Source organism: Venturia canescens, chromosome 7 (assembly GCF_019457755.1).
Source record: "Venturia canescens isolate UGA chromosome 7, ASM1945775v1, whole genome shotgun sequence".
NCBI classification, from domain to species: Eukaryota; Metazoa; Arthropoda; class Insecta; order Hymenoptera; family Ichneumonidae; genus Venturia; species Venturia canescens.
In genome coordinates, this window is record NC_057427.1 from 3,349,743 (window position 1) to 3,372,900 (window position 23,158).

The 23,158-nt window shown below is 43.5% G+C and overlaps 2 protein-coding genes across 8 annotated transcripts in view; both read left to right on the forward strand.

Annotated features, from left to right (window-relative positions):
* LOC122413367 (zinc finger protein Lobe) overlaps positions 1-12,667 on the forward strand; it is a 49,395-nt gene extending 36,728 nt beyond the window's left edge. The window contains exons 1-7 of one of the 3 annotated variants that reach the window (XM_043423663.1): positions 120-824; positions 4,462-4,700; positions 5,797-5,939; positions 7,846-9,610; positions 9,734-10,882; positions 10,965-11,189; positions 11,271-12,667. In XM_043423663.1, the coding sequence (XP_043279598.1) occupies positions 713-824; positions 4,462-4,700; positions 5,797-5,939; positions 7,846-9,610; positions 9,734-10,882; positions 10,965-11,189; positions 11,271-11,693 (4,056 nt within the window). In that variant the 5' untranslated portion in view covers positions 120-712 and the 3' untranslated portion in view covers positions 11,694-12,667. Of the gene's footprint in view, positions 1-119; positions 825-4,461; positions 4,701-5,796; positions 5,940-7,845; positions 9,611-9,733; positions 10,883-10,964; positions 11,190-11,270 lie in introns of those variants that run through there. The other 2 variants (XM_043423666.1, XM_043423665.1) reach the window with 2 other exon arrangements.
* A 996-nt stretch (positions 12,668-13,663) lies between these two features.
* Positions 13,664-22,727, forward strand: LOC122413392 (uncharacterized). 5 transcript variants are annotated; one of them, XM_043423703.1, is made up of 5 exons: positions 13,664-13,894; positions 14,012-14,418; positions 15,286-15,666; positions 17,925-18,018; positions 19,893-22,727. In XM_043423703.1, exons 3-5 carry the CDS (start codon positions 15,625-15,627, stop codon positions 20,588-20,590), a joined length of 834 nt encoding a protein of 277 aa, XP_043279638.1. In that variant the 5' UTR covers positions 13,664-13,894; positions 14,012-14,418; positions 15,286-15,624; the 3' UTR covers positions 20,591-22,727. The 5 variants fall into 5 exon arrangements, with proteins under 5 accessions (XP_043279638.1, XP_043279639.1, XP_043279642.1 ...); XM_043423704.1 differs by having other exon boundaries at positions 15,394-15,666; XM_043423707.1 differs by having other exon boundaries at positions 14,012-14,292; positions 15,394-15,666.
* Positions 22,728-23,158: the final 431 nt, after the last annotated feature.

Here is a 23,158-nt window from a genome sequence, read left to right on the forward strand (position 1 = left end):
CGTGGTTTCCTCTAAAGACTCCCAGCGTCGAGAGAGCCAGACCACCGAGGCACACGACGCGGGGACTCGGACGGTCGAATACAAGGACTGTGCTGCACCAACGAGTCTTCTCTGGCCTATCTTGGACCAGCAGTCATCGGTGATACTCGCGACACAACGGACTACCGGCCCTTCGACACTGGTGCCTTCATCCCCTTTGCTTTGTCTGTGTTTCGACGAGTGTTTCCGTGACGTGATTTCGAAGTACTTGTGCGAACGACTCATGCTCGATGCTTTTTAAACGCTGGCATCGTTAAACTAAAATAGTGAGACCGGGACCACTGGTTGAACCGATTGGAGTTATCGACATCGAGTTTTTCAGTGGAAAAAACCAACTCGTGGAGTTTTAAGGCTGTCAGAGATGGAGGAACGAGCCGCGATGGTTGTTTCGTCGACGGTTTGTTGTTTGCTTCCATTTTGATGGATAGAACAGGAGATTTTCAAGCCACACGTCGAGCCAACGCCATTTTGGCAGGGCAGTAACAAACTCAAGTAAAACTGTAACGATCCATCGATTTTCAATGTTCTCCACAAGCTCCCTTGACCGCTGGTGCGAAAAATAATGGTGCGACGTCACTGATCCGCGTTGAACTATCGAAGCTAATTTGCATCGCGTGTACATGGAATATTTGAGAACTCGAGCACTCGAAGCACACCTCGCTCCCGTCCAACCATGCTTTTCAAAGGCAATAGCTCGCGGCTGGAGTTGCTGATCGGCAAGATCCAAGCGCACAAGGAATCACCGTCGCCACCTCGAGGTGAAAAGTGCAGCCCCAGATCCAAAGGTTTGACTTATTCTCGCACCAATAACAACGCTCAAATCCATTTTCATTTCGATTCTCAAACTTTCCCTGATTCGTTAACAAGCAACGTCGAATATTTTCAAACTGTTAAACTTTCGGGTGATTGTTATTGGACGAATTACACGGAATCAATGATACTAACGATCCTCGGAACGTTGATTTCTCAGTGTTGTTACGATTTTCAATTAATTTTCAGAGCTGACCTCAAGAACGAGCTTATTTACTAGCGATAACGGCACGAAAGTTGTTTGCAGCGATTAATACAAAATATTTTTCAGAATTGCGAATCCTCTCGGAAACGCGTCACGATAAAGTGTTTAGTATCGAAGTTAGGAGATTATCACAATGATTAATGAAAATTCATAGGTTCGAAGACACGTGATTCAAGGGTGGGCGGTAGAGAGAACGGTGCGAGGAATTTGTCGTTAATTCAAACGCGTTACAAGCGCTCTCAATTCCCGATATTCCACAGACGCAACCGAATAGAATTCCTATGCCTATAAATTGGCGAACGAAAGGTTTTGCAGTCCTCGTGAACATTGAATTTTTCAGTTCTGGAGTTTTGTGGTGATCATTTTATCGAAAAAATGAATAATTGCATGACTGGAGATGGATTTACCATAAAAATTAAATTTCCCACGATCCTGCAGCCAATTGAGATCAGAACCGCTGCCGCAAACGAACGGATAAGCACACGTCGAAAAAACGACTTTTATCGCCAGGAAATTCGAATATATTTATGGTGACTCGTTCTTTTATCCGATGCACTTTATTCCGGCAATAATTGGTTCATCTCGTTGGAACATTCGGTGAGATAAGGAACTTTCTATCGGCTCTTAAGGCGGCACTAAACTCGCTATTGCGCGTAGCAGCAAAATGTATCGCGTTCTCGTATAAAGCACACAGAGGGACGATGTGCGATTTGAAACGAGCTGGGAAGCAACGTTTTTCTCAGTTTGACAAATATTTTTTCAAGTGGCAAAGGAGCCGGTGTCTTCGGCGCAAAGTGGTATTTGCTAGTCCGTCCATATTGCTTCGACGCGTCGAAGGGCGAGGGGAAAGTGTCCCTCCCGCATTATCATCGCATAACTCACAATTAACGAAAGGCGTTAAATCCGCTCCTATTAATAAGCGTCGCGGAGAAGAGCGCTTTATAAATAGAATTGCCAAGTGAGAAGACGAACGTTACGGGAAAGGCAGGGCCAGGGGTGGGAGACGGGGCCAAGGGGTTGTGTGGTGGTGACAAAATACAAACGCGCGCGTCGGCGACTTGCATCGGCAGGTCGGACAAAAAAGAATCTGACCCAGTGTTAAGTGCGACTATTCTTGCCACGATGACACATCGTGGGACTGATTGGATTGAATCGCTCGCTAAATAAAACCGAACCTCATCCCTGTATCGCGAGAGCCCTGCATTGTCCTCCTCCAAATCATTTTCGTTCGTTTCGCTCGTCATTAAGAGGCTTTATAAAAGCTTTCCAATCGGAGCTGCAATATAAAGCTCGGGCAAGTGATGATTACAAATTCTTCGGAATCAATGTTCGTGGAAGCAGGGAATACTCGACGCTTTCGATTCCATCAAAGCGCCCGTCGTTGCCGCTCCCTTTTTCAACGATCTTCCAACGTTTTTTGTGCAAACGCAAAAAGTATTTTCTCTGCTATTTGCTCGAATTCAATGTCGAGTCTCGTTTTGATTATTCTGCGAGGGACTGATCGGTCCGCGATGCTAGCTCTTTTACGAGGAAAACTTTTTTTTCATTGACGAGACGAAGGCGAGAGCTGAATGGAGAACGCTCGCGCAGAGAAATTCGTCAAAATTGAATACGTTTTATGGCTTGATTTTTTTTATCGTTGAAAATCTTTTCACGAATAATCCTCGATCGACGAGGCTTTTAAAAGTTCGAATATCGAATGATTTACTTGGCAAATCAAATTTCGTCTTCGGTATATTGATCAAGTCGCTGCACTTTTTCATTGGATTTGCGATAAACAATTCGTTATCAGAGAAAAAGTGAGTTAAAAGCGTGTTGATGTAAGACGCCTGCCATCGCGGAGAATGAGTCATTGATGTGGCAAGTGCTCGTGCGTGCTTGGCGCACGTAACGCAATGAGTGATCAAGACGACAATCGAGCCAATCGAAAGAGTTAGCCGCGAAAGAAGTGCCGGAAGGCGGAGGCGATAAACTAATTACGAACGCATATAACTAACCAACTATCCAATAAGAATATTTCTATTGCACAAAGTACGTTATTTTTCCTTCCTGAATAACTTCGTCGTGCAAATGTTTGTTTTAAAAATTCGCGAACGTTGTGAAAATGTTCCATATTCGTAGCAGGGAAATTTTTTTCAAACGATCGAAGCTCTGCCATCGAACGACAGTAAAAGAGGAGCGAGAATGAAATCTAGCGAAGAAAATTTGCCAAATTCTGGTCATCGGGATCGCAGAACTAAAAAGTTGTCGAAGTCAGTGAAAATCAACGACGTCGTCGAAGAACCAAGTGCCGAATTTCTGAAAAATTGAATTAATGAAGTTGTCACTAAATTTTCCAACAGCTTCATATGAACAGGAATTGAGGAGAAGCGATGATTGCGAGAATACGTGCAATAAGAAGCTGGCGCCTAAAGAATTGAAGTCGAGGATTGAGTCGAAGTATGGAGCACGAAATGCAAGAAGAAGGAGAGGGAATGAACGAGGGTGGACGAGGAACGCGGGCTGCTGAAACCTCCCAAACGTGGGTGGAGGATGCGAGCGATTTAAGCGTGACTGCTCGATTGCGTTGGGTGGCGCGTGGCTTCAAGAGCTGAAATTCTCGTACTTAGCCTGCTTTACGCTCCGTGATCCTTTCCTCCCACCTGATTCTCGTAACTCTCGCGAGAGGTCGGAATTCCGTAAAATCTCGCAAATTGACTCGTGGGTGTCTCTCTCTCTTTCTGTCTCGTCCGGCTGAGAAATGACGCTTCGTAAATGAGGAAATAGCCAACTATCAAAGTCATTTCCACCGTTGACGAGAACGTGCTCCTGCATCTCTGTTCCTTTTGACATTCAGCCATCTCATATTTTTATGAAATACAATACACTCGTCGCCACACTCGCGTCGTCTCTTTCCCAGCTTTTCTTCTCCCTCGAATTGCTCCAACTTCTCTCACCGTTCCGTTCCAACGACTTTATCGAATTGTTTTTACAGTCCTCGAAACAAATTTGTGCTGGCAAAACATGATCGTTTTTTCAGAAATCCAAATATCGGCAGTGCGAATCTCGATGAAAAAAATGTTGATTTTATAGAAAAACATGCGCGCAACATTGCTTCGAAAATAATTTGAGGTAGTTTTTCTCGGTTGGCCTAGAAATCGCGGTCCATTTATCATTTCACGATTAAGAAGAATATCGCTGCTAAATAAAACGAGCTGAGATTTGGGCCGATGAGTCACGAAGCCTCTGGATATATTGCAAGACCCGCGAGTACGAGGAGGTTCGGCCACAAAATGGCTGCTGATGGTTTTTAGCGAACGAATTTCTACGCCGCAGGCCAAAGTGCCGCTAATTGTCCGAACGATTTTATTCGATCTTTCACCAAATGAAGAAGGATTTTTATCATTTTTTGTGTCTCGGTGTTGCAGATGCGCTGGGTACTGGAAGTTCATCCCGACACAGCGAAGATGGCGGAGGGAACTCGCGCCGCGGTGGGGAAACCCCGTCGTCCTGCGCGACTCCAACATCGGCGAGTTTTCTTTCGGAACCGGAAGTCGACCCGGAAATGGGCATCAGTCCCGATGGCAACAATCCAGCAGCTCCTTATCCCTGTCAATTCTGCGAGAGAACGTTTCCTCGACTTAGTTACTTGAAGAAACATGAGCAGGTAACGGTCCGGCGTCACTGTACGCGATGCAATGTTCTTGCACTTCGAAAGGGAGAAAAAATTGATCGAGAGGCTATTCGAGACTCGAACAAGTCCGAAAGGATGCTGGGGGAGCTTTTTCTGCTCCAGCAAGAATTTTATGAAGCTGGAAAAACTGATTCCTCCCTTGAATAAAAATTTCGTGAAACTGGGAAATCTCGGTTCCAATTCCGGATCGAAAAATCTGCTGCTTTTCCTCATTAACTTTAGCTTCACGGAATATTTTTTGGGTAACGATCGAATAGGAAGTGAAAAAGACTGAAAAAAGGGATTGAAGCGGTCGTAAAAGTGTGAAAGAGTAGGAGCGGTTGAGAAGTCAAAAAAATGGTGCTTTCGCTCAGGCTTGATATTGTCGTAATCACAAAGAGGAAGCCGCTCCGCTTCTCTTCAACGTTAGCAGAGCTTTAAGCATCGTCTCTCGTCCGATGCAGGCTGCTCCGCGAGCATTTGCTTCTTTTCTGTCCTTTATCCCAATCTGTTACGTGTCACGATGCGGCGTAACCTCGCACCGGACTTTCAACTCGTTCTTTTCTCTTTTATTCTCCGAGCTCCGTTCCTCTGTATTTCTCCCTCTCTCGTGAGAGGCGAACGTTTAAAAAAAATGCGAGACTACGTTTCGTCGTGTGTGACGGACATTATACGCGACCATTTTGGTCTGTTATAGCAAACAGTCGTAGCGACAAAGGGCCTCGAGTGACCATATGGTTGGCTCTCGTCTATCGGTCACAACGATCTCTCCTACTCAGGGTGGGTGACACTCCGGATGAATCCTCGAAACCTCCGAAAATACTTTTTCACTTCTTCACCACAAAATTGCTATTCCTTATGCGGACGTTAATAAGAATGGGGATTAATTCAATGGGCTTTATTTTGAAATAACGCGTGCTCGAGCTTCGTTTATTTATCAATAGAACCGTACGATCGACGCCATTTTCGTTTCTCCATTCGAGAAGGGAAATCGGGGTGGGTTGGTAGGTGAATGGTCGCGATGGTCCGAGTGTGAAAAATGAGACAAAACGGTCTAAACACTCACCGAATCAACTGTTTTTTGTCGCAGAATCACGGCGATCAAATGCCGTACCGTTGCAGTTGGTGTTCGCGTTTGTTCAAGCACAAGCGGAGCCGGGATCGTCACGTCAAGTTGCACACCGGTGACCGAAGATATCGTTGTTCCCATTGCGAGGCTGCGTTCTCCAGAAGGTAATGTCTCACAGTCCGCGAAGCCGATTTCATCCTTAGAGTTCCCGGAGGTCAAATGATTTCCTCAAAGAAGCATTTCAATTCGGTTTAAATGATCGTAGCGACGAATATCCTTCGCGCCGAAAGTAACGTGAAATAAAGGATCGTCTTCCGTTCACCGCGACGCGTTAACCATGCCCGAGGGAGGGCGGCGGGGGCGGCACAGATTGAAAAAGAAAAGTAACAAAAGGCCCGAAAAAAAAGGAGCGAGAATAAAAAAGAATATATCAGTAAGTGTCTCGTTTCATTCGGCGCGGGGGCAAAGAAGAAGAAACATAACTTGAAGAGTAAGAGGTGAGCCTGAGGACACGCCGGCGTTACCGGGGCCCCCCGATCCCAGGGAGCACACCGGGCGACAAATGACTAATGATCACACGGCGACCAACCAGCTATGGACATTAATCAAGCTTACTTCTTAAGGGGTGCTGCCTTGCCTGTTGCTTTTACGTGTATATACATGAGGCATTTCACATGAACTTTTCATTCCACATGCTTTTCTAACGACGGAATCTTCGCTACGAATTTTTTCAGTTTCCTATTAACCCATAAACGTCATTATCCGCTTAACCGGTTGGCTTTCATCGCGTGCATGACGCCACCACAAATCTGACATTTGCTGTTTCATCATCGCCTTTTAAAAAAGTGTACGAAAAAAACTCTCGAATAACAATTTTGTGAAAATCTAGCTGACATTTTTTTGGCACTTTTTACCACAACGTCAGCCAACCGGTCGAGCCACATGTCGAAATATCAACGAAAAAATGTTTTCTTTCACAAATGTAACAGGAACTTTCTACAATTGAGGCCTCGGAATATTGAAATTTCAATTAGCGATGAAACATTAGAGACAAACGAGACTTCTGGGATTTTATTTCAATTTTTCTTATACGAATTTTCTCACGTGGAATGCCTCATGTGTGCATAACATGTTGCTACGATAATACGATGTACATATAGGGAAGACCAGGACAAAAAGTGCCACCCAAGAAAGTATCCTGCTTTTTAAAGGTTTGAGAAGCTTCAAAAACCGCGAACTGTAGTTTTTTTGTAATTTTTGAAAAAAACTTGTCTCAGTACCGAATGAAGTACGCCGCAGAAATTGGTAAAGTTTTTTCTTTTTTCATTGAAATTTCAATCCCCGCAATTTGGTTGTTTCCTTAAAAAAATTGTCGAAAAAGAAAATCAGAATTTCTTCTTATCCCTTTTCGATTTTTTTCCCACCTCTAAAGCATTCCTCTTATTTTTTCTCATCTGTAAAATTCACACCAAATTGCAATGAAATAAAAATAATTTCCGCCGTCTTCTCGCAGTGCCCCGTTCAGTCCCGGTCTTCCCTGTATACGTATCCGCGTCGTTGTCTTCATAGTCCGAGGATTCGGAGTCGCGTATGTGTAAATGAAACGCTAAGCCCAAGGCACCGAAGCTCCGGAGAGCTCTGATCCAGCTCTACTCTCTGTGTTCGTATATATTTGTACTCACGGACTCGGAGCGTCGAGGAGCGAATGTAAAGAAGGGCACCGGACGCTGCGGTGAGAGAGCCGAGCTTCCCATGGATGTATGCGTGCGCGTGCGTGTAAGGGGGACGAACGATATGCATGCACGAGACAGGCGCATAGGTGTTGGGGGACACAACAGGTAGAACATTAGTCAAGTGTCTCGTTGCGGACGCGCGCGCCTGTTCACCCTCGGCCGTTTCCCCTCTCTCGTGGCCCTTAAACCGCCTTTAAAACTTGGTCTAGCTCGCGGATTTTTGTCTCGAATGTTCGAGCTGCGATCAGCAAGAATGACGCAACTGCGGCGGGGACGAACCGTTCCGCTGTTGCGCGGATGATTGAATAACGGATTGCTCATGATTCCGATGTTGCAGCGATCATCTCAAGATCCACATGAAAACGCACGACAATCAGAAGCCTTATCAGTGCACGGCGTGTTCGCGGGGCTACAATACAGCGGCCGCCTTGACGTCGCACATGCAATCACACAAAAAACATCCGAGTCCGAATCAGACGACGAAGTTGGACGTGGAGTACGGGCGTCGGAGCGTTTCGTCGCACAGCACAGCCTCACCGCCCATTCAAAATTCACCATCCCCGAGCCTGAACCTGAGCATGAACGCGAAAAACGCGATCAAGTCGCATCCGTCGATCTACAAGAACGCGACGAACGGGGCGAAAACCCCGATCATAAATTCGCCTCTGAAGCTCGCTTGCATGTACTGCACGAAGGACTCTTTCACGAGTATGCAACAACTACAGATGCACGTTCACGCGATGCACCAAGCGATTCTCAACGGCGCGAGCCTGAGCGTCGAATCACCGAGCCACAAGTCCGAATCGAATCATTCGAGATACCGCGAGCAGTCGAACGTCAGTAGAAACAGTAACAGTGATAACGGGAGGACTTGTCAGCGGGAGGAACGCGAAAAGTCTGTGGAAAGGGAAAAGGGAAGTGGAGCCGAAAAGGGCTTTTCCTGTGGGCAGTGTACCATGAAATTCCCCGGGCTGAGCGAGCTCAGGGATCACATGGTAACGATCCATCGGGGCGAGAATTTTGGCTCGAGCCTGATGATGTGCCCCCTTTGTGGAATCCCCTGTGCCTCGGCCGCCTCCTACGCCGAACACTACGTCCTCCAGCACTGCGAAAACCGACGATTCGCTCCCAAGGAGTCGATCCATCGCGACTGGGAGAGTGGCAAGATCAACGGAAGCCACGAAAACAGTCGGCCCGGCTCGGAAGATCAGCCCGTGACGAGCAGACCCGACCTGGGAACTTCGGAGCCCGCCGATCTGACGAAAAAACACTCGAGAGCCAGCGACTCCGGCTACTCGACCGGGACCCTCCTCTGCGGACAGTGCGGCGCTGCCCTCAAGGACTTTGAATCATTCCGCGAGCACTTGGCTCGCCACCTCCAAGCCGATCAACAGAGCAGCGAAGTCTTACCGAGAAACCCGTGTCCGAAATGCGGCGCGAGCTTCCCCGAACGGGAGGACATGTTAGTCCATTTGACGAAACACTACCTCGGCCAAGTGACGAAAGAGTACACTTGTGGCGCCTGCAAAAAGTGCTACCCCCATCCGGACCTGCTGCAACGGCATCTTCTCGACACCCACGCCCATCACCTCTACCGATGCGCCGTCTGTCGCGACACCTTCGATTCCCGGGTCGCCATACAGGTCCACTTCGCCGTGAAACACAGCCAGGAATGCCAGGTTTATCGCTGCAACTCGTGCTCCAACGAGAACTCGCCTGGAAACTCACCACCCGGGGAGGGAAGAAATTACTTTCGCACCGAAGCGGAAATGGCCAATCACGTTAGATCGATCCACGCTCCGGCCAGCGTCCTTAACGAAAGTCCTCTTCGGAGGAGTCCCGTTCCCACCGCCATCGCCAATCCGACCACTCCTAGATGCGTCTTCTGCGGAGTCTGCTGCAACACGGACCTGGAACTACAGCTTCATCTGGCAAGCCATTCGGCCAACTTGTACCGATGTCCCATTTGTCGGGAAGGGTTTCCGGTCGAGTTCCTGCTGGAGAGACACATTGCGCAAACGCATCGTGGCGGCATCGGTGAGCGGAACGATGGGAGAGAAAATGGGAGAACGTTCAGGGCGTCGAGGTCGCAGGACGACGCGGTGAGTTGACAGTTTCCGTGCCCATTTTCGCAAGCTCTTTCGATCGGGGGACATTTTGTTAGCTTTTTCCCGTCGTTTTCTGGTAGCTTTGGATTTGAAATTGTTGATTTTCTGGCATTGCAGGCAAGAGCCCAGAAGCGGGGCCGGTCTCCGGCGTCGAGCAACAACAATTCCCTCAATCAATGTGATAACAACAACAAACGAGCGAATTACGGATCGGCTAACGGTGGCTCTATGACCGCGAGCGTTCAGCAATGCGAGCTCTGCGAAAGGGCGGAATTCGCAACCGAAGCAGAACTCCAGGCGCACAAGAAGTTGGTTCACACGCCGATCAAGCTTCAATCCAAGTCTTTGCCGTTGCTCAGCATGACTTGTGCGTACTGCGGCGAGGTTTGTCGTTCCCGGAGCGATTTGGAGTCGCACACGAGGATCCAGCACGCTTCGAACGAGCCTGGCGGACGTCACAAGTGCAACATTTGCGACGAGGTCTGTCCGTCCGGTGGCATTTTGGCGGAGCACAAACTTCAGACGCACTGCAAAATCCAATTGAGCGACACTTGCGTCGTGTGTCGTGGCACTTTGGCCAATGAGGCCCAATTCATCGAACACGTTCAACGCCACAGTTTGGAGGGCGGCGAGTCCCAGCAACGATTGGACAGCACGATGCCCCTTCTGCCCGCCGCCTGCGTTGTCTGCAGGCAGACGTTGATCAGCGACTTGGAGTGTCGCCTCCACGCGAGCCATCACCTCAGAAACGCTAACGGTTCACAAATCACGAATTCCAGCCCGAGTCCCAACCAGCACAAAACCCAGCAGCAGCAACTGTTCCAGCCAAGCAGCTTGAGCTGCTGTCTCTGCCTGCGAGAATTCAGTGCCGACGATTTCGTCAGCTTGCCGTCGAATCCCGTCGGCGCCGGGGGTCCGCCTCTCAGAGTTTGCAAGCCCTGCTACGTCAGACACTCCCAAGGATTGCCCATACTCAACTCCCCCTACGAACACGTCAGAAAATCCAACTCCGAACGAAACAACTGGATCAATGGCAAGGACCAGACGAGCATGGAAGCTTCCAGAGAACGATGGGACGTCGACAGATCCTTCGCCGGTGGAGATACCCAGCAAAGCAGCAAAACGAGAATCGCTGACTCGGACGACTTCAGATGCGACGAGTGCGGCATTAAATTTGAAACTTGCAACGAAGCTGACCTCCACAGGGTGAAGGAACATGGAAAAGTTGCAGGAAACTCCAACACTTTCACGTGCATACAGTGTCAGGTGAAGGATACTTTCGAGCATCGGATCAACCGCAGCGATTATGCCAAGAGACCAATCCGTTGAGCGTTTTTTGTCTTTTCAGATGTCTTTTCTGACGGAAGAAAAAATTCGGCAGCACGTAAGACAAGTGCATTTGGGATCCCCTGGCAGAGCATCGATCGACGCTCTCCGTTGTCATCTTTGTGTCTTCGAGGCCAGCAGCCCTCTCCAGCTTCAAGGGCATTTGATCGAGCATACATTCGCAGGTTGCGCGGGTCTGACGTGCTACATTTGCCAGAGTCTTTTCACGACGCCTCACGCACTGCAGGTAAGTTATTTCCGGATTTCCTGGAGCAGCATCATTTCCCATGAGGGAATCGATAACCGATCATTTTTTTTCTCCTCGAAGAATCACATGCTCCAGCAACACGGGCTCGGAGCGAGGCCCTACGACTGCAACAATTGCAGCCTCAAATTTTTCTTCCGCATCGAATTGGATCATCACGCGATGATGGCACATCGACGAAATGAGGTTTCATCGCCCACTGTGGACGTCGGACAGGAAATTACGACGGAGAACCAAACGAGCATGGAAGCCGAAAAGCAGAACAAGGAAGAAACCATCGAGGAGAATCCCGAGGACAAAACTTGCCCAAAAGTCATAACCGTTAAGGAGGAAATCGTACATAGCTCTGATGAGAAAGAATTTCACGCTGACGATGATGTCGAAGAAGATGGCGACGACGATGCTAAAGGGGAGAAAGCACACTTGGTGGCAACGAAAATTGAAACTTTTGCAAGTTCCCACGGTGAAAACAAGATGCAATCTTGATCATTTCCCCAATTCCAAGACCTCTCAACTGTCAATTAATTGTTGAATTTTACGAAATTATTCGATCAACGCTAAATATCGATTGATCAGAATTCTTTTTTATTTATATTTCCCAATGTTTTCCCGTGATAATTCTAAAATGCACTGGAGACTCTCCAAAATCGTTAATCATCGAACTCGCCTCTTCAATTGTTCATTTTTATTGTTTTGTTAGATTTTCAAATGGTTGTTGCTCCACGAGGTAGAAGCGACGGGGATATCGATTGATCGACATTTTTTTGAAGGCACTCGTTGTGTTTGTACTCAAATACCGATTCCATCGTGATAATGAAAAATGAATAATTGTAAATAATTCATTATATTTGAGCTCGGATCATTGGATCGAAAATTTGTCACGTTACATTGGAACGAATCTTCCAAGTTATTTCATTACTTTCTCGAGTTAATTAGTATTTAATGTTATTTGGTGAATTGGGTTGAGTATATTTTCAATTTTTCCATTTCCCATCACTCACCGTTTGTTTGCATCGTATTTGAATTCATGATATTTAACGTTCACTGTTAAATTTCGTCGTTCTTTTTTACTAAAACCCACACACCAGAGTACTACTATTGTTGTATCGTTATTTTTCGACGATGTCGTCCATGACAAATCTTGTTTGTCAATTTATTTTTGGCATCATTGCGATTTGTACATAATATAAATACTACACGTTATCGAATATCCAATCGCAAATTTGCGAAGCACGTTTGTTTCATTATTTTCGTTCGTAGCAATGAAAATGAAAAAAATACGAATAAAAAACACATTGGCACGCATTTACGTGGTAATATTAGAGCGGATATTTCAGTGATTATATTATTCATAATAATATTAATAATTACGAAAATAATAGTTATAATCATAGTCGTAATGATCGTAATAAAAGATGCAATAACCTGTCCATTAGAATTATACGCTGAAATGGGTAACGATAGTAATTATATATATATATATATATATATATGAAAATAAATTATTGTTTTCAATCCGCGGGCTTGTACACTTTTATAAACCAATTCACAATGTTCCTAATCTCACAATTCCTGTTATAAATGAGATTCTGTACAGTGCCTGACTGCGAGTTCAGCTTTCGGTGAATTTATAACTAGCCTATGATCCTCTCCTCATAAAGTTAATCTCGAATAATACGAGCGAGCCAACATTTTAACTGCGACCCTCCAAGTCCGCTTGAGCCTTTTAAGTATCCACGCGGTATCAACCGGTTCCCCTAACGCTCATTTGTCCCTTTTAAGTACCATTTTTTCATAAGATTATTACGATAAACATTTCGATGAATTCGTGGAAACTTTGTTCTTCTTGATTGCTATTTTCCTGATCATTCGCTTCGAAGCATTTTACAAATTTCCATATTTCATGAAAACTTTGGAATTTAACGGTGCGTTTTTTGTCACTTCACGGATATTCAATTGCGATAGAAAAAACTGTCGTGAACCCATCGACTGATCAATGGAAAGAATTATTCAACGGTTGTGAATTCGTTTTCTTTCGGCGTATTTTCAATTTTTTTTTTTTTTTTTATTTACAACAGAAGCCTTTACAACTGTGAGAGCAGACAAGGCAAAGACTCGGGCGATTCCGCAATGATAATTCTCAATGATCATTCCATCTTGTGGTCGTACCATATACTAAGAGACACGTTTATCGTCTCGTGAGAATGTGCCGCATCTGCGAACGATTCAAAGGCACTTATTTTACCGCCGGTTGGTATAACAGAAGTTTTGCTCTTTTGAATTTCCTTCTGAATTCGGCTCCACTCATAAATCTACCAATGACACAGACGATTGTAAACGAGTCACATTTTGCTGAATTTCCTAAAAATAAAGATAAGATGAAAAATTGAGGATTTATAAACCTTCGTGCGCTAGTGAGTTGTCGATAGCCAGCAGCTGCGATTTCGGCTTTAGTCGTCGTAAAAACATCGGATAATACTTTGGAAGAAATTTCAAAATGTAGTTCGATAAAGAATTTTGAAATCCATTGAAAAAATCGGAGGAAAGGTTCGCGAGGGAGAATGCTGCGGTGCGACAACGGCCAGGTGAGGAACTACTTTTGAAGAGAACAGTGAGAGAATTTTTCACGGATTCCTGCATCAGAGAGATTGGAGTGTCGGCTAGAGCGAGAGACGCAAATTTCTCAGGTCCGTATTCGAAAGACACGAGAGAACCTCAAGCTGTCTAAAGAAGCTGGCGGTAGAGGGGAGAGATGCACGAATCAGAACGAAAATGTGTTATAAAAATTTTCGTTGGTACGACAGGTCAGGCGAGAGTCACCAGGCAGTTTGACGTCCCTGAGTAGTCGGCGTACCAGTGCCAGTATTGTGAGAGCCGCGAGGCTTGATGGATCCTCTCGTACTCGCGTCCGTCGTTTATTTTATTTTCTTTTTTACACCAACGAGACATTGAGAAAATAAATTGGATAAAATTAGCAAATATTAGCTGTATAGGATATTAAAAATGAGAGCAGTGTCTGATAATTTAAATACCAAAAGTGTACGAAAAGAAAAGCTCATTAGTGAGGATCTTTTGGTTTATAAATGTATGCAGAAATGAAGGATCACGAAAAGATAAAGTCGTAAAGAGCGAGTTTCTTGATCGAAAAAGTGAAAGTGTCCGAGCTAGTGAATAAATGAACAAATATTTATACACAAGTTTATTAATAAATGTAAAATAAAGCATTGAACTTCATGCTAGACACAGAAGCGCGCGCGCATCCGAGCCTCCGTGTGCACTCGCGTTTCTGGTTCTAGTCTGCTCTTCCCCCACCACAAATTATCCGGTCACTTCGTCCACTTTCGACCAATCACTCTCGCCCGTCTCTCCGAGTGCGCCTGGCTCTCTGCGCGCCGAGGCATTGTCATTCCGTTGAAGAACATCCTTGTAAAAAATACACTCGTACACTTTTATTTTCATTCTCTTAATCTCTTCTTTCCCCTCGATATAATTGAATCGTTTTCTTTCGCACTACTAATGTCAAATCTTCGACGCTCAGTAATCTACGATTTATTGACACGAAAGACTGGAACGCCGCGGATGATCGTTCGAAAAAATTGTCAACAATTCGGACATAAAAATCAGAGCGTGTCGCCAATAGAAGCAAATCCATCATTGATTCTTTGACACGGATTATTCAATAAATTCTCAGTGCCAAGCTCGAGATATATCGCTTCCTCTCGGTGGCGCGGCTATCCTTCATTTCGCAACAAGCCGTTTCATATTTGCTCAACTATTTGCAACAAAATCTACATCTGTTTTACATCAAAATGCAGAACAATCAGGACGACTGTCTTCTCGGACAATACCTGCCCGTGGGCGTCTGAATTTTGCGAATTGACCTTTCTCATTCTTTTCTTGTAACTCGTAATAAAAAAAGTAAACACCACTTTCGAGATTACTGTTTTCTTGAGAGAGGCAGTCTTTCCTTTCAGTCTTCGGAGACCCCTTGAAAGCCCTATTGTGTAGCATAAGACATTGTACTTGTGATTTCGCTACTTATTTCTCCTTCATATTTATGTTCTCTCGCATATCGCAGCCATAACCACGGGTATACGTGTGTACGAGAGCTCGCGTGAACGTATTTACACGATTGTAGTCGAATCTGTGCGTTCCAACGATCTTTTAATGGTTCGTGTATCCGCAGATTTTTTCAACTCTTCATACCGAGTAATTTCACGTCGCGTGGGAAGTTCCGAGTGATCGTCCAGTTTCTTTTTTTCGACACGTGCGTGTGGCCAATGTCTTTTTGTGTTTCGAGTGACATATTCTTTTACGTCAAGTGCTGTTGTACACGCGAAGACGAGAGTGAATATTTGGAAACTGACGACAGCTAGAGGCAGCGCTCGATTCTCGATCTAACGGGAAACAAATTATCATGAGAGACACCGGCGACATGATGGAAGACGTTTACTCCGAGGTAAGAATCTATATTCGTTTCACCGTCAAATTTCACTCATTTTCTTCCTTAAATTTTCGTTTTTTTGCTTCACTGCCAAATTTCAACGGTTTTATCGTCATATAAGTCGTTACCGCCATTTTGAACCGAACCTTTGAGCGAAATGTCACATTTGCTTGAGAGTATTGTACCGTTGGAATGTGAGCAAAAACAAATTTTTTTCCTCATTTTTCAAATTGTCCCGAATTCATCGCAATTTAGTTTTAAGGTTATCCAAAGATTTTTCGCTATCAGTAGCTCAAGACGGTTGTACTTTTTTTTGTGCCAAAGAAAAATTAAGAATTTTTTTGCATTCCAGTGATTGAATATGCAGTGATAAACATTCATTTGCATCGTTCGCGAAAGAATTTGAATACACATCGATGTTTCTTTATTCTGGAAATGTTGGCTGATTTTCATTGGAATTTCTTATCATCGTCGTTAGAATGACAACTATTATAATCACGATGAGCTGAAGCATTCGTCGCAAAAGTAGTTATTATCGTTATTTAAATTGGTTTTTTGAAAAAACACTTTGTGTGTCGAGATATTTTAATCGAGAGCATATGTGTATAGTAGTGCACCTGCTCCATAAGTTTGTCGCACGAATAAAAGCCAGCTGTTCTCTGGCAGCTTGTTTTTTTTTTGGTGCTCGTGAATAACCATATTTCATGAATAAATTTCCCGAATTTTCTCTCACCAGACGAGAGAAGCATTTTTCGCGATAATTTTAATATTCGAGACTTTATCCACGAGGAGAAATTTAAATTCCACGAGTTTTTCCCGTTTATTCAACTTAGTAACGGGAAATGAGAGGATGAGGAGAAAAAAAACTTGGAAAAGTGGGAGTTGACGTGATACGCCTCGAAGATTGAATCTCGAGCTCACGGCGAAATGCTTTTAAGGAGGAAAAGTTTTTAATGAGCTTCGCCTAATATTCTTATTAAATTCAAAGTTTTTTCATTCGGTTGATGTAATTGGTAATTATAAAAACGTTACTTTTTTTCATCGTTCACTCAAATCACCCGACTTTTCGTCTTCGAATGCCAGGGTTTTCATGGCTCGGATCAAAACTTTTTTCATTTCGCTCTCAGTTGCTAAAAATCCATGGGAAAATCATCAAAACGAGGTTTTGGCTGTCCGGAGATGAAAATTTCCTTTTAACCCATCGAAACACTCAATTTTCTACTCAAATTATTCGTCAATGGCACAGCCTTTTTTCGGCTATCCAAAATATAGCAAGAAGTGCATTTGTTTATTCGAGTGACGAGAAAAAAATGAATGATCGACGACATGACCTACAAAATTTTCCTCAACACTTTCTTCGAGACTTCAAAGCAAACACACTTTCACCGAAATACTTTCACCTTTGGGCCTTGAATTGTTCGCGCGTCATGCCCTCCGAACAAATTTGGAACTTAATTGCGGTAGCCTGGCCAAAGTCAATGGTCAATATTACGCGCGAGGAAAACGGAAGAACGAAATTACAGGCGTCTTTCATTCGTAGTCATTTTTATGGCGGCATGGCCCGGTCGTGACCGGTAGAAAAATCGTAAATTCACTCTGGGCTCGCGACCAGGAAGAGTTTTTATTTTCTGCTACTGTAGTTTCTTGACATTCCAAAGAATCTGATCGTAAATTTTTTTTTTCTATTTTTATGCCTCGAATTTTAAAAATGAAGTTTTCTTTACTAATTTTCAATTTTTTAATACCAACGACGTTCAATTTCCGTGAATTTGTCGAGTCACCGAAGAAGATTTTCGCTACTCGTTGCTTCCGGAATTCACTTTTTATTACTGCCGTTACTTTATTGCTCTTCTCGTGCGCATTTTTAAAAGGATTTGCGTGACAAAAATGTAGAAGCCAACCTCGCTGACTATTCGCTCTCGGGAGAGTTTTATTGGGCCTCGCTAGCGGAATGTCACTGGGTCACTAGTAAAACGTTGCCCGAATTTTCCAAAGCGGTTCTAGAAGCTCGTGACGACCCCGAACCGAATCTCCTCAATAAATTTCACCGAGCCTTTTATCAGCGCCTGCCGCAGACTCGAAGACAATCGTTCGGGACAAATCGTTCTCGAAAAAAATCACGAAAAATGTTCAATTTTTCGTAATCGTAAGTGTTAAGAAACTCTCGGAACGTGGCATCAGTTTTAGTACAATAAACTCATGAAAATGATTTTTAGCTCGAATAAGAGTTTTTTTTTTTTTTTGATAAATAACGAAAATTTCATTTGCTTCAGGACACGATGATGGAATGCAGTGGGGACGATGCAGGCCTCGACGACCTTGTCGACTTGACGGACGATGTATCGAATTCGGTTCCGATGATACGAGGTAATTTGCAACGAAATTTTAGTCGGTGTTTTGCAGCGCGATTGTCGACGTCAGTTTGAAAGAGAAACTCCAGAATTGGGGACTCCGAAACTTTTTTCGAGTCAAAAATGGACCCTCGGCGTTAAGGGTTCTTCTCGACCCCTGGGAATAGAGCTCGAATACGATTCGCGTAAATAAACGGGAAAGTTTTTCATCTATTTATCATATACCTGCGACGCGCTTTCCTGATGTCACAAAATTCAATAGAATCGAGTGTGTTTTGGGTCCTTGAACTTCCCTTTCACTTGGAAAGGTCAGCTTGGGGCGCCCGGTAGAAACGTTCGGTTGATGAAACGTACCGAAGAATCATTTCCTCCAATTTTTTCAACCCCAAATCTTCAAGAGGGAAGTGTGGGAATGTGGAAATTCGGAAAAAGCTTTCTAATGTCCGTTTACCGTTGGAAAATCATTTCCGGAATTCGATCACTTCGATCGTTCATAATCTTTCTTCCATAAACAGAAATATGGAATTATAAATCAGCGAATGAAAATTGCTCAAAGTGCGAGCCAAAAAATCTTCATTTGTAACCCTAAAAAAATTGCACTTAATTGGAGAACAGAGTTCGAAACGAAAGGAAATTTAGTCGAAGCACGCTATGGCAAGACTAATACCTTAACCTTTCCTAACTGAATGTTGACCCTGGCCAGACGATGCATTCGCGAGTCTCCCCTTCGGGTAAACTTCCCTTCATTTTTTCGTGCGATCTCACTCCCATTCTAACGAGACATTTAAATGCTTGGGGTCGACCTGTGGGAACGGTCCAGCAGACACTACTCGAGGACGGAACGAGAACGAGGGTTTGATCGAGATCTCCTAGATGACAATACAATTCGTTATGGAAACTTGACTGACGGGGGATCCGCGTGGTCATTTTTTAAATTCAACTTCTTTCATTCCATTGTACGAGTATTTATTGAATTTCGGTCCCGCACTCGCCGTACGAATTTTTTTTCAAAAATTCTTCAAAAAAATTCAAAACTTTCACATTTGGTTACGAAAGTTACTCTGTTTTATTTGAAGTCTTATCATTTTCATATCATTTCCAATATTTTTTTATTCCAACGTTTCTCCAGTGTCGATAATGTTTAAATTTCCATAAAATTTGATAATCGCATTTTGATAATTGAAAAAGTACGGAAAAATCGGTTTCTGGGTAACGTAAATATTCTCTCATTGATCGTCTTTTTTTCATCTCGTTGAATCGGTCAGGATAATTCAAGTTCCCAGGAACAGGTAACCACGTCGAAATAATATCACCCCTCGTCGAGCCTGTCTCGTTCTCACCTGATTCTCTCTCGGTGGGGTTTTGCGTCGGGTCCAACCGGTGGTGCACCGATCATGCACCGATTTATACGTTACTCCTTATATATAGATAGAGCAAGAAAGGGAATACACAAGACTGGGATAAAATCTTGGGAATAAAAGAGGCAGAGAGAGGGCAAAAGAATCGTGCGAAATTAAGGGTCTTCGGTGGACAGGGAACAGGTAGTTCCCATGAGACGTTACTGGATCACGATTCCCATGGGCAGATCGGAATAGCGGCCTCCCTTTTTTCGCATTCCCACTTTTGTCGAATCTCGAAGATTGAGGGAAGATAGAAAAAAATCGAAAGAATTAACGAAGACGGTGAAAGATGGTGGAGATCTCAGTGGTCAATTTGGAGCTGGTTCGACGACGAATTTCCCGATGAAAATCGTTGCTCCGATATACTAAGTGGTTTTCTGTAATTTAATTTTTTTGTCCCTTGACACATTATTTTTTTGCTCAAACATTTTTTTCGTTTCCGAGCAAATGTTGATGCCTTAAAAACCGAGAATTTTCGTTGCGTTCGCAGACGCAGCTGAGCGATTGCTGACACTGCTGGGGGTCGATAATGAGGAGAACGATGATTTGTTGTCTTCGGAGGACGAGGGTGTGGAATTGGACGAGGAGAGTGACGAGAACGACGTTGATTATGATAACGAGGATAACGAGCCACAGAACACGAGACTTTTGCATCAATTGGCCAACTCGTTGGCCCAAGAACTTAAATATTCTCAAAAACAAGGGAACAAAACGAACACGAGGCTCGCCACGAACCAACGAGGCACGAGATCGAATCACGAGCTCAACAAAGGACACGGCAACGAGCAAGTTCAGAGCATGGAAGTTGGCCACGAAATTTTCTACGAGAACGATCCCAAAACCCCGAAATACGTTTACCAATTCGATCAAGCACACAAAATTGCGGAAAATCGAAGCTTTTTTTCCACTCCTCATTTCGAAACTAACGATTCCGTGCCAACCAACAAATATCACGGGGACAATCGATCGAGAATTTCCAGCACCGTAGCGCAGCTGGGAAAAACAAATTTTTCTACTAATTCTCCAGTCCCGGATTCCTGGAGCCTCGGTTGGGACGCCTGTGCAGCAGAAGCCATTAGATATCTCGTCGAGGATGAGGGACTCTCGCCCCATCATCCCACTGTTTTAGCTATGAAAAATCACCTGGAAATTCAGAGAGAAAGAACTTTGGCTCAATTCGCTGTGTAAAGAGCACAAATATAATAATCGACGTAGAAAAGTATATGTTCCACCGGAGCCAATTGACGTCAGCATGTTCGATGTCATTCATTTATTTCTATCGACTCGAGAACCGATTGAGGTTCTCACGATATGATGCCTTTCGCATGATCGTATTTTTTGGTGGCGCAAACTAGGGCACTCGAAATTTGGACTGATTCCTAACCTCTGAGGAGTCGCGGTTACATGGGAAAAGCTAGCTTCTGCTTCTGCCATTTTTCCAACTCCTATCGTTAATATCTCTTTTAAAGACTCGGTAACCCTTTGCTTTTATCGTCGCTATGGATTCCTTACATTTTTTTCTATCTGTGAGACAGTTTGTATCAGGAATTTAGAATTATTTAATGATGGAGTTTCCATGAGCTCCAATATAAAATTTACGATTTTTCAAGTTTTCATTCTTTATTAAATGTTCGGTGACCCGACCTGAAATTTCGCCAATCTATTCTCACGCACTTTTACTTTACTGTCATTAAAAATCAGTTGTTTGTAGAATATTCGGGTTCGTGAAAGGAATACCTTGAATGACAAATTGGGTGAAAGGTTAGTTGAGACTTTGAAGGAAAAAAATCACTGACTAAAGTCGGATAAACGGAATATGAAAACTATCGTTGAAAATTGATTGAACGTTCCAATTGAATGTCCACGGATTTAACAATGTTCAAATACAATGAGCATTATTGTGTTGGACAGAAAAAACAACACGAGAAGCGATGAACCGATTATCATTTCTCTTCCTCTCTTTCATACTTTCATTTGTTTTTCATTCGTACGCTTTTTTTTATAAATTATTTTAAACGACTGCAAATTCCGGTGCTTTGTAATAAAAGTGGCGCCGAGGCCTCGTGCGCCTGTGTCTTATCGATCGAATCGAGTATTCAAGACCAGCCAAAGCGCGAGTCACGAAAATTCTTAGATTAATCTTATTTATAATACTGATCCGACGGATCGAACGACTGTATTTAATGTTGAAATGGCGAAACGTAATATTCGAATAAATTATGGACGATTAGTGAAATTTTGTGAGGATAAAAAGTTAAAAGGAAAAACAAGCAAACAAAATAATCGTGATTATTATGTGCGAGGCGAGTGACGTTCGACCGATAACGAATTTTCCGCTGGATGCCACTCGTCTGTGACTCGAGAGTTTCGCGATCCGATGTTGCAGGGGGTTCTTCGATCGTCAGAGCCATTTGATATAAAAACTCATTGAATTCGTTTGATGTCACGAGCTTTAGAGATTTTCGAAATTTCACAGTGGAGCAAAAATCCAACTTGATTTGTCGTCATAATGATTATTATCAAAAGTTTGCACAGTTAAAACGCAAGATTCTTTGACAGACGATCAAAGAGATACGACCGGAAGGACAGAAATTCATTTTTGGAGCTCTCACGTCCTCGGATTTTTTTACGGACTATCGAAAAATCATGAAAAAGTTGAAAACTGGAATTTAGGGAAGAAAGAACTTTTTTTGAACGTATTTAGATAAAGTTCTTTTTTCTGAATACACTTCCCGACCGTCACAACTGGCTCTGATCGATTTCATCGCCCTCTGTAACTCGAAATGTACGAGTTTCTAGCTCTCACGTCAGTTATACGTATTATTATAAATATAATAGATGAATTCGTTACACGGAAGTTAGAAAAAAAGAGAAAATTGTGTGGGGTCGATTTTGACGAAAGATTCAAATGTGAACAGTTCGTTAATCAACGTTTTCACGCATAACGATGTATTTTGATTTTCCAATTATAGCAGCTTCGAAATAATGAAATAGCGAGTTTTCTCCAAATGAGCCTGAACGTCAGGATATTTTCGTTGCATTCGTCTCCAACGTGCCCGTATCTGAATCTTCGTTTATTCATCACTCTCTCAATACAAGTTTGAATGGCAATTTGAGAAAAAACTTTAGGCTCATTTGGTACAGAAAAATTGCTTTTTGTAAATATGTAATATAAATATATGAATCTACGTATAAACACATAACACGTCCCTAACTTATACCAGCCCTATTGTTATTTTTATTACGATAAAATCATTGTAGATACGAGCATTAATAAACGACCATTAAATTAATTGCACAAAAAAAAAACAGCAAAAATAACGAAGAAAATGTGAAAAAATGGTTTTTTCATTTTTCCTTAACTCGTGCTTCAGAATCGTATGTTTAAATATTTCGCAAAACACTTGAATTACCACTGGATTAATGAAAAAAAAAAAAAAATAAAAAAACAAGGAAACGTGAAGAACATTGTGGCATTATTTTTTTGCATTGATTTTCGCTCCAAAGTGACGTTTCGTTGAAACACGTCGACGAGCTTCGACGGTCGAGCATCAATTATGCAAGAAAATAAATTGACAGGAAACGTCAAAGTGTGAATGTTGTTTCGTGCTTTTTTTTTGTTCAGGACGTTTGTGAGGGTATTCGATGAAAAACAGTACTTTCGCTTTTCCCGATAATGAAATAACTTGGGAAAGAATTGCCGAGTGTCGTAAATATCTTTTTGGTATTGGCACGCGACTCGATATCCTCGTTTCA